Consider the following 12,198-nt stretch of genomic DNA (forward strand, 5'->3'; position numbering starts at 1 on the left):
CTAAGCTTCAACTAGATTGCTAAAGGGGTCAATGGCACAAGACCTTTAAGCAGACCCTTTGTTGCAGTCAAGTTATTGTGTTCTCACCTCCATTTCTCTATCTATGCAAGGATTTATTTCTTTTAATCCATCTTTCTTCCATTGCATTTCCATTGATCCATCCCACAATTTCCTTCAGAAAGCCTTCATTGATTAAATTCAATCAATCCTCTGAAAATCTGAGGCATCACTTTTCATGTATCTGTTAATTACTTTCATGAACTTTTTGAGAGAAATTATTATTAATAACCATTGACTTGGGAAGATTCAGATTTCTCCCTTTTTCTTTTATTCTCATTTCAAGACTTTAGTCTAAAATTTGGCCCTCAAATCAAATTAAAAGTCAGAAAGCATTCCTGAAGAATGAGCAAAAAATTAAAAAACAAAAAAAAAATCTCACCATAAAAAATTAGTATAACAGGGTTCCTCAAGACCCAATCTAAGGAAAGGAATAACTAACTCCAAAACAGCCAAACATCAAGCCTTAAAGGAAAACATAGCTCAGGGGGGAAAAAACAACTAAAATTCTGGGAAAAGATGTAAAAAAATAACAAGTGAAATGAGAGTACAAGAGGAAATAATTTGAAAAGAAATGAGAGCTATGAAAAAAAAATGGAAATGGAACTAACAGATTGTTATAAAACCTCACCCAGCCAACAAACTCCCTGAAAATTTGAATGGAATAAATAGAAATCAATGACTCCATGAGACAAGAAATATTGAAGCAAAGTCAAAAGACTGAAAAAAATGTAAGGTATCTTCATAAGAAAAACAACTGACCTGAAAAACATCATAAATCAAGAAATCTTAAAATTACTCAGTTCTCTTAGAACCAAGGGGAAAATTAGAAATAGAAAGAATTCATTAGTCATCTTCTGAAAGAAACCCCAAAATATAAGCTTCCAGGGACATCATAATCAAATCTAGATTCCAAGTGAAAGAAAATATATCAAAAGCACCCAGAAAGTAAGAATTCCAGTATGGAGAAACCACATTCAGGCTCATACACAATTAGCAACCACTGCTCAAGGGGCAAAGTGCTTAGCATTCACTTTTTCAGGAGGCAAAGCATATGCGGGCTTTACACGTGAGAATAAATTACCCAGCGAAAGGGAGTAAATGTTACCAGAAGAGAAATATACATTTAATGGAAAGAGGACATTCAGGCATTCTTGATAAAGACCAGAGGTGCAGAGAAACTTGGAAGTTCAAACATAGACATTGAGGGAAACATAAAATGGCAAACAAGAATAAACAGTCATAAAGTACAAAATAAAGAGAAATAACATATTCAGTTAGGAGGAGATGATAGAATACATATATCCCCTCTGAACCTCATCATCAGTCCTCAAAGAGAGAATCCAATTGGACAAGGCCTGAAAGTACTTTTGTCATGTCCTGAGGACCTTAAAAGAAGATTGGAAAGAGAAAAGATGATGAATACACTGGGGGTGGGGAGGATAGAGAAGGAAAAAGAAGGTTGTGAATAATTATCTCATATAACCAAAATGTGCAAGTGGACCTCTGTACAAATTAGGTGGTAGCTTTTATAAATGTGCAAAAGGAAAATTTTAAAAGATCCCTCACCATTCCCTAGTTACTGATTCTTTTGGCAGTCATTTGGGAGAGGAATTCTGTCCGTAGCAGTAAGTTCTAAAAAATCGAACCAAAATGTTATTAAAATCTATACCAAAAAACCTCCACAAATAACTCCAGTATTGACTATCAGAGAATAATATAAACTAATGAGTTCAAGTGGGTCCAGGAAGTACTGTTTCCAGGAAGAAATCTCAAAGGAGTATGATCATGCCAGAATCAGAGTAATTAGCCAGCCAGCCACCCCAATCTCTATAGCCATTCTCTAATTGTTGGACATCTGTTATGCTTTTAGTTCTTTGTTCCTACAAAAAAAAGTGTTGGAGTATTTTGGGTCTTTTTACTTATCATTAATTTCCTTGTAGTATTTACCCAGCAGTTGTTGAAATTAACTGAATTGATTTTAATTGCTGACACTTAAATTGGGGCTTCCTTGAAAGGGAGGATTTCAGTAGGTGGGAATAAAAAGGATAGTCTATGTATTTCAAGACTCAAAAATAAGAGGGGAAAGATGAGATTGGGAAACCAACTTATTTCAAACTATTTCCTTCAGAAAGCCCCTTTGTATCCTACCTTCTTAACTGTGGTTTACAATCTCATGTGAGGTCATGTATGATTTACTCTGTGCATGTTTGATTTGTATACCTATTTTATATGCCTACATACCTAGGATCATGTAAAAAAAATCTTAGCTTATTTTCAAAATATATGCATAGTTTTCAACATTCACCCTTGCAAAACCTAGTATTCCAATTTTTTTTCTCCCTCCCTTTGCAATACAAAATATGTCAAACATATGCAATTCTTCTCTACATATTTCCACAATTATCATGCTGCACAAGAAAAATCGAAAAGGAAAGAAAAAGAGAAAGAAAACAAAAAGCAACAACACAAAAATTTCTTGAGAAGGAATTGCAAGTAAAAAAAGTTAAAAAACCCTTCTATATTATAAAAAGATCGTGAATGGCAAGGAAGGTGTTTTTCTGCTTTTCTCTTCAATTCTTTTCCTCTTCCCAAATGCATTTTTTTGCTTAGTGCTCTAAAGTTAGCAGATATTAACTTGCTAGCTAAAGTGTGTGGGTGGGTGTGTGTATGTGTGTGTGTGTGTGTGTGTGTGTGTGTGTGTGTGTGTGTATGTAGCTGGTGGGAATGTTTTGTTGGCTAAAATCCCATCCATTATATTTCCAGCCCTTTTGTTCCTACTGAGTCTTCCCTTTATCTTTTTCTTTTACTTGGTGGATTTTTGGTAACACCAAAGTTCTTTTTGACCTCTCGTTGATAGAAGGAAGAAGGGACAGCCAGTCATTAGAGGTTTTGTTTTCCCTCCAGAGAATATGAGAAATATGGCATCTTCACCAATATCTACGTCATCAATGAGCCCTGGCTGTACTCCCTGGCTTGGTGTGCTGGGGTTCATTCAGTCACTACTAATACCATCCAAATACTGAAGAAGATTAAACGCCCATACTTCTTAATGGTAAGTTAGCTGTCTAAATTGATCTTTCATGGGAGCAGTTAGATGGCCAATCTTCGATACTCACTAGCCCTGAGACCTGGGCAGATCCTTTAGCCTTATTTACATCAGTTTCCTCCGTGTAAAAAAGGAGTTGGAGAAGGAAATGGCAAACCATACTCTACAATCTTTGCCAAGAAAAACCCAAGTGGGGCCACAGAGTTGGACACAATTGAAGAAAATTGATCTTCCCCACAGGTCTGGTCTAGCAGATACTCCCATCATAGCATCATAGACTCTCCAAGCTAGAAGAGACAACAGATTAAGTCTAAACCCTATCTAAAACACATTAAGTTCTTTTATTTGAATAGCTTCAATGATAGGAAGTTCACTGTCCACTGAATGTATTTTGGACATTTCCAATTAAGAATTAAAAAAAAATATTGAGCTAAAAAAAAAAAATGTTGAGCTGAAATCTACCATCGTGGCTTCTATCTCGTTCTGTTTTTTGGACCCAAAAGAATAAGTCTTTTCTCTGTGAGTCAGTGTAATGTGGTGGAAAAGCATCTTGGATTTGAAGTTAGAATCCTGGGTCTGCTCCATATTTCCCATGTGACTTTGGACAAGTCATTTAAGTATTCATCACCATAGTTTCCTCAAATCAAATGGATTAGACTTGATGACCATTAAGCTCCCTTCCAATCTAAATACAATGATTCTGTGACCTCTTTAGACATTTGAAGTCAGTAGTCAAACTTAACAATTTTCTTCTCTGGACTAAATATAAATATCCTAGCTCCTCCAGTCCTCCTTCATGACAGTTTCCAAGCCTGTCCTCCTCCTATTCAGCCTCCACTTACTGAGTTCCAACTTGCCAATACTTCTCCTAAAATATGCCTAGAGCTGAATGAACAGAACAAAGGACAGCAATGTGTTTTGTTTTGATTTTTTTCTTTCCTTTTTTAATTATTATTATAACTTTTTATTGACAGAACCTATGCCTGGGTAATTTTTTTTACAACATTATCCCTTGCACTCACTTCTGTTCAGATTTTTCCTCTTCCTCCCTCCACCCTCTCCCCTAAATGGCAGGCAGTTTCATACATGTTAAACATGTTAAAGTATATCCTAGATACAATATATGTTTGCAGAACTGAACAGTTCTCTTGTTGCACAGGGAGAATTGGATTCAGAAGGTAAAAATATTTTGTTCTGATTTTTTTGCAATCAGGGTTAAGTGACTTGCCAAGGGTCATGCAGATCTTAAGTGTCAGAGGCCTCCTGACTCTGGTACTCCTACCTCCAGGGCTAGTACTCTATCCACTGTGCCATCTAGCTGCCCTCCTCCCCCCCCCCCCATCCCATATGTTTATTTTTACAGCCTGAGACTGAATTAGCTTCTCTGACCACTATCTCTTCTTACTGACCCAATATGGAACTCTTAAAACTCCTCCACTCCCACCAAAGGGCCCTGTGCACATCTTGGCTCATTAGAGGCTTGGTATATCATCCAGTCCAGGATCTGAGATTGTGCCCCAAGGGGGGAATCTAGAAACTCTTTTCTCCATCCTTCTACCTTTACAAATTGTACCTACCTTTGTCTTGCTTTCTAGACGCCGAATGAGTACATGAAGATGTGGATACTGCTGGACTTCATTTCTTTCTTCATCATTACAATTGTATTTTTTTTCCATTGGTAATTATTTCTTAAGATTCCCAATTCTCTGACAAGAATTTCTGGATATCTGTCTCCTGGAGACTTGGATTTGAACTCAAGACTTCCAGGTGACCTTAACAGTAGAGCCATTACTAGAGGCCAGAGTTCATCCCTCTGCTAAATGCACCCCATTTTTTCTGTGTTGATGCCTTGGAGTTGCTGCCTTCCTTACCATATTCAAAGAGAATGGTGCAGCTTTAAAGACACGGGTGGAAGGCCAGTAGGGAACGGGTGTGGGAGGTATATACATCCTTTCCCAAGTAGACCAAACTGTATTCACAAACATAGGACTCTCTGTGAAACATTATATCCAGGACCCAGTTTACAGATTTCTTCACTGGGAATAGAGAGAAACAGCAGAATATAATGAATTGAGTACTGGATTATAAACATATACTTATTAACTGTGGGGTCCTGGCCAGTCACTTTACCAATTTTGCCTTAGTTTTCTTATCTGGAAAATGGGCTCAAGAAGGAAATGGCAAACCACTCTAATTATCCTGACCAAGAAAACCTCAAATGGGATCACGAAGAGTTGCTAACAACTGAAACAAGGAGAGAAGGGAGAAACTAAACAAGGGAAAAACTAAAACTGAGGGATTACAGATGATCTCATCATCTCACATCTATTCCTTGCATTTTAGTGTAGATGATTTCTCACATTTGTATGTTCAGTCCCAGATTTTGCTGACCTCCAGTCTCCTATTTCCACATGATTTTAATTTTTTATTTTTTTCCCCATTTGTATAGCATTTTATTTTTCCCAATTACACATAAAGGTAGCTTTTTTTTTACTTTAAAAATTTGATTTTTCTTTCTCATCCTTGAATTGTAAAAAGTCACAAGCAACTTCCTAATTGTAGTGTAGAAAGTAAGGAAAAGAATTTAAAATACAACTAGACTTAGAGGCAAATAGGTGGTGCAATGGATAGGGCACCAGATCTTGAGTCAGGAGGAACTGAGTTCAAATCCAGCCTTAGACACAAAGATACCTTTTTGAGTTCCATATTTTTAACCTCCCTTTGTCCTCTTCCTCCCTCCCCAGAACAGCATTCAATTTAAGTTATATATGTACAATCACATATTTCCATGTTAGTTATATTGTGAAGAAGAATCAGAATAAAAGGGAAAAATGAGAAAGAAAAAAAATTTAAAAATAGTATCCTTCCATCTGCATTCAGACTCCATAGTTCTCTGGATATGGGTAGCATTTTCCATAATGAATCCTTTGGAATTGTCTTTTGTCATTGCATTGTTGAGAAATTTATCAAAGCTAATCATCCGCATAATCTTGTGTTACTTTGTACAATGTTCTCCTAGTTCTCCCTTCACTCAGCATTAGTTTATGTTAAAGTCTTTCTAAGATTTTGGGAATCTGCTCATTATTTCTTATAGTACAATAGTATGCCATTACATTCATAAACTATATCTTCTTTTTCCATTTCCTAAAATGATGGGCATTCCTTCTGTTTCTATTCTTTGCCATCACAAAAAGAGCCATCATACTTATATATATATATTTGAGTCCTTTTCTATTTTTCATCTTTGGGGATACAGACCTAGCAGTGGTATTTATTGGATCAAAGGGTATGCAGTTTTATAGCTCTTTGAGTATAATTCCAAATTATTCTCCAGAAAGATTTATGACTCTATCAACAATGAGTAGTGTCCCAATTTTCCCACATCTTCTCCAACATTTATCATTTCAAATACCTTTTAGACATCCCACACTATATGGCTCATAGACATCTTAAACTCAACATGTTCAAAACTGAACTTATTTTTCCTCCAAACCCTATACTCTTCCAAATTTTATAATTATAGAGGACACCCTTTTCCTAGTCACCAGACTTTTTACAAACCAAGTATCATCCTTGACTTCTCTCACAACTTTCTATCTTCTCAACGTAACCACACCAAGTATAGGCCCTTATCATGTCATATCAATAGCTTGCTGATGGGTTGTCCTGCCTCAAGTCTCTTCCTACTCCTAAGCTTCTGAAATCTGACTCCTCCCTACCCAGTCTTCTTATCTGTACTGCCCTGTCTCTTCCTAGTCCACTCCAATGCCTGTCCCCTCTCCCCCATCCTCCAAGGACTGTGGTCTCATTATCCATTCTTCACATAAGACATTCCTATAGTCCAGCTCTGGGCATTTTTATTGGCTTTCCCCCATGCTTGGAATTTTCCCCCTCCTCAGCTCTTCCCAACTTCCTTGGTTTCCTCAGATCTCAGGTAAAATCTCACTTTCTGCAAGAAGCATTTCTTGCTTCTTTATAGCCTGAGTCATCTTAAGGTTTTAGTGCTTTCCCTCTATCTTTTATTCTATTTGTATCATAGTTCCTATGCTGTCTCTCCCATCAAATTGTTATGAGCTCTTTGAAATCAGGAACTGTCTTGCTTTTCTTTGTACCTGTCATACTCAGCCCATAATAGATATTTAATAAATGCTAGTTGACTAACTTGGAGGATTGCAGGCATGGGGGACAATCTATGCAAAGTGGAAGATGGAATGTTTTATACAGCAAATTGGCAAGTAGGTTTTAGCTACAACATAGGATATGGAGGGTCAGCAATGTGCTGTAAAACTAGGTTGGATTTTTTTCTTTCTCATGGTTTATTTCTTTTTTAGTCTGATTTTTCTTGCACAGCATGACAAATATGAAAATGTTTAAAAGAATTGTATATATTTAACCTAAAAAATGGGCTGGAGCCATATTGGGAAGGGCTTTAAATTCTAGACAAAAAAGATTGTACTTTATCCTGGAGGCAATGGGGAACTACAGAAGCTTTCTGAGCAAAAGAATGACACCCTCAGAGATGAACTTTTAAAAAATGTGAATTTGGTCCTTGGTTGGTAATGGATTGGGAAAAGCAGAAGAACAAATTAGGAAACTACTGCAATAATCCAGGTAAGAGGGCATAGAAATCTAAACTATGGCATGTGGTTGTGGAGCTTCTAATTACATAATTCTCCTCATCTTCAATATCCCAGTTTAGTTAAAATTTCCGAGGTAGCATTTAAGAAAATGTGTCCAAATAAAATATCTACTACCATATGTAATTCATTTCCTTAATTCTTTCTCCTGATCATCTTTAAATGCAGGAGACATGGGAAAGGGGAAGAACTCCTTAACACACCCCACCCCCAACTCTCATTTCTATTCATATATACTAAAAATAACAAAAACAAGGAGAGATGATATATAAAAATTTGCCAAAGAAAACCAAGGAGATACGTCTTAATTTATGACCTTCTCCTTTGTTTTTCCCACTCCCAAATATAGATGTGTCAGATGTCCTTACTCCCCACTCCCCATTTTATTTAAGTATCTAAGAGTTTCAGTCTTCAAGCATTAACCGCCATGTTTAATTTCTGGCATCTGTTTGTCAGTTTCAGCCCTGTATCCTTTGGAGAGCAGCTGATTTTAGTTTTGACTGCTGGAACAAACAAAAGGATTTTGAGCAATTCCAGGTCTATGTTCTTTTCTGGTCATGTGATTTTAAATCCTGTCTCTGGACCAAAACTGCTCTTTGTCAGCTGCTAAAAAATATAATGCAATTTTTATTAGTTTTCATCCTACTTTCTTATCTGCAGTTCTTAAAGCTATCTTATTTTCATGCTGAACTCTTCTCTTCCTCAAGTTTTTATATTATTACTGTTTCCTGGCTTTCCTGCTATTTCTGAATTCTCAACTTTGACTGCCCTTAGATGTGAATGTACTCTAGTTTAGATGCCACATTCTATGGGAAGCCTCTTCTGACCCTTCACCCCCAGATGATGCTAAGCCAATGTAGAAATCACTTGTTATATATCTTGAATTTAGATTTTTGATGATTGCTCACAGAATGCATGAGTGATGTGTACAAGATATGTTGTGAAGGTCAAAATGAGATTTGATTGGTTTAGGGATAAAGGAGAGCAAAGGATTGAAGATGACTCTGGCTATAAAGCTAAGATGTTCAGAAAGATTGTCCTTTATAGAAATAGGGAATATAGAAAGTTGCTGGTTTAAAGAGAAAGAGAAGAATCTTATCTGGGGCATATTGAATTTGAGATGTATGGGAATGCTTAGGTAGGTGTACAATTAGCAATGGATGATACAGTATTGGAGTTTAGAAGAGAAATGAGGACTGTGTATGTAAATTTGGGAGTAATGTGCTATGTAAATGGGATCATTTGGTGAGATCCTCAAAATAATGTAGAGAAAGAAGAGGGCTTGAACAGAGCCCTGAAAAATGATCCAATAAAGCAGGCATGTACTTTATAAAGTCTTGACAAGCAGGAGTAGTGTAGGGTTGACAATAACAACAAAAAACACCAGGGAGGAGACAATATCTCAGAGTGATCACAGCATCAAAAAAGAGAGATATGGAGATGAGATCTTGGATAACCTTGGAGAGAGCACTTTGGAGTGATGGGATCAGAAGATGGATTGCAAAAGGTTGAGTAGGAGGAGAAGGGAAGAAATAAATGTATATTAACTTCTAGGAGTCTGGCTCCTGGAGGAAAGACAGACACATAGCATGATAGTTTGAGGAGATGATGGCATCAGGTAGAAGGTATTTTTATTTTTAAGAAAGGGCAGATAAATAAAATTTAAGATTACCAAAAAATAGAGGGAAAAACTGGAGGAGATGGGATCATGATAACAGGTAGATGGGGTTGACCTTGGCAAGGGAAAGAATCATTTTCTTGAAATGGGAGCAAAGGAGAAAAATGGGAGTAACAGTGAGGTTATTTGAAGTTATTTGAAGAGGGGAGGAGAAGGAATTTTCTCTTAAAATTATATAAAGTGAGGCAACTAGATTACACAGTGAATAGAGTACTGGCCCTGAAGTCAGAGGACCTGAATTCAAATCTACCCTTAGATACTTAATACTTACTAACAGTATAACCCTAGGCAAGTCACTTAACTCCAATTGCCTCACAAAATAAGTAAAATTATATAAAGATTGCCCTCTTGAAAGAGATATGGCAATAGAGGGGAAATGATTGACTTGAGAGGAGAAGATTTGAAATAGTTGCTATAGGGTCTATGACAGGAAGTCAATCACAGAAAAGTTCAAATATCCTCATGTAGTAGTGAGGGCCCCATAAAGACTGAATGACCACTATGGCCATTATCAAAGGGAGTAATAAGCCCTATGGTGAAGGGACATACCCTTCTTGCCACCACCAACTTCACCTTTTACTGATCTGCTCCAACTCTGCCACTGATGGGCAGATACACCCAAGAGTCCTGATATAGCAGTATCCCCTAGCCCATTAGATCTGCTGCCAGCCAACTGACCATTGTCTAGGTTGAAGAATCCCCTATGGATAAGAGGCTCCACCATTCCTACCACCACCAACTGCCAACCAACTGCCACTGACAGTCAGGTAAGCCCAAGAACACCGGAACACCACAGCTCCCCACAGCGTCTGCCTGGCTTCCAGCCCGGCTCCCAGCCCGGCTCCCAGCCATCATCCAAGGGAGAAATCCCTGAGGATAAAGGAGCCCACCATTCCTACTTTTCATAATATTAACTGATGAATAACTACCATGTATAAGCAGGTAAGCTTAAGAACTCTTGAGAACTGCGGCTTCTCCTTACCCATGTTCCCTGTGTGTAGATTGTCCCTAAACCATCATCATCCAGGGAGGCAATCCTTGTGGAGATACAATCTGGCAACTGCTCCTGCCATGCTACAGCTCTTCCTTCCTCAGTGGCCATAGATACTGAAGACCCAGAAAATACCTTTTTGGATACCAAAACCATTGACACAGTCAAGTGGTCTAAAAATAATCTGCCTTTATTAATGGGAATGATGTCATGGAAGATGACTATCTCTTATTTCTTAACAAGGCCCTCCTTTCCTCCCCTCCTAGTTTCTCTTCTCTGAAAATACTTTACATTTACTACATGTACTATGTGCCTAGCTATCTACAGGTGGTCTTTCCTATTAAAAGAGGTTATTTGAAGATGAAAAACACTTTCCCACCTTTCTTTGTGTCCCCAACACATAGTTCAGTTCCAGACCGCAAATACTTAATAAATGTTTACTGAGTAACTGGCTGACTTCATTGTTGCTAGATGAAACCTTAAATGTATTATATACCCTAATAGACTGTGAGCTGCTTGAGGGTAGGAATTGGTTTTTCTATATATATTCCAGGGCTTAGTACAATGCTTTGTACACAGAGAATATTTAATAAATATTTTCTTATTCATAACACATTTTTATTTCACCCAGTCAATCCAGTCATGTCTTGGAGGATAGGGACTGGCCCATTTTTGCCTTTGTGTTTGTCTCTCCAGCACTCAGTGTTTTGCAAGTGATAATAAATATTTCTTGAATTAGGGTGAGCTTGAGCAAAGGCACAGAGATCAGTAACTGTGTAGTAATTCAGACAGTAGCAGAGTATAGTATTTCAGTTAAGCTTAAAACATGTATGTTTGGAAAGGAGTGCTATGAAATGTCTAGGAGAGTAGACTGTGTGGGACCTTGAAATTCTGGCAAAGCAATTTGAACCTTATTCAGAAGATAATAACAAGCATTAAAGGGAGTTGAGCAGAAGAGTAAAGACATGACCAAAATTTAAGAAATATTGTTTTGGAAGTAGTATGGTTTGAAATGTGGGGCATGGAATGGAGACAGGTGTACTTTGGGAAGGCTATGACAATAGGAGATAATAAGGACCTGCATTGGCATGGTGACAGTAAGACTAGAGAGGAAGGGACAGATGTGAATGGTGTTGCAGAAATTGAATGAACAGGACCTGGTAACTGATTGAATATGAAGGATGGGGGAGAGAAAAGAGCCAAAGAAAGCCTCATTGTGACATCTCCATAAGAGCCAAGGCAGCAAAGAGCATTGAAATCCTGCTGCCTTTTTGCCCAGCAAGCTGTTTCTCCAGTACTGCCGTCTTGTCTGTACCATCCTATCCCAAGATCTTTCTTTACTCCCATGGACTTTTCTTTTCCAGTGGTTGCCCTACTATAAGGTACTAGAGATCATCCAACCCTTCCACTGCATTTTATTGCTGAGAAAGTTGGAAATAATTTATCCAAATTAAGACTAGACCTCAATTCACATAATTGCAAAAAACCACTCCTCCCATCATGCTGTGTTGTCCCTTGAGGACTCCTCTTCTTCCTATTATTAGGTGCAAACATTTACAGAAGACTTCCCCCTGCTCCCAGTTTAAAGCCTCCATGACAGGGACTCTTTGCTGAGGGACTCAAAGTGGCTGGAGACTCTGCCTTGCCCACATTGCAAGATTTGACTTTAGTCAAATTCAGGCATCCCTCTGTATGAAGCCTTCTTATGTCTAACCACTTTCAATTGCCTTTTTCCCTTTTAGATTCATAGAGATATAGAGGAGAGTCTATATAGGATTCAGATTTA

General features: G+C 37.8%; 1 protein-coding gene across 1 annotated transcript in view; it reads left to right on the top strand.

Moving 5' to 3' along the window:
* Nucleotides 1-4,788, top strand: part of GDPD4 (glycerophosphodiester phosphodiesterase domain containing 4) — a 54,936-nt gene extending 50,148 nt beyond the window's left edge. Inside the window, exons 14-15 of the mRNA XM_051987059.1 lie at nucleotides 2,965-3,112; nucleotides 4,702-4,788. Of these exons, the coding sequence (XP_051843019.1) occupies nucleotides 2,965-3,112; nucleotides 4,702-4,788 (235 nt within the window). The remainder of the gene's footprint in view (nucleotides 1-2,964; nucleotides 3,113-4,701) is intronic.
* Nucleotides 4,789-12,198: the final 7,410 nt, after the last annotated feature.

The sequence above is a fragment of the Antechinus flavipes genome, chromosome 3, assembly GCF_016432865.1.
Source record: "Antechinus flavipes isolate AdamAnt ecotype Samford, QLD, Australia chromosome 3, AdamAnt_v2, whole genome shotgun sequence".
Lineage (NCBI taxonomy): Eukaryota > Metazoa > Chordata > Mammalia > Dasyuromorphia > Dasyuridae > Antechinus > Antechinus flavipes.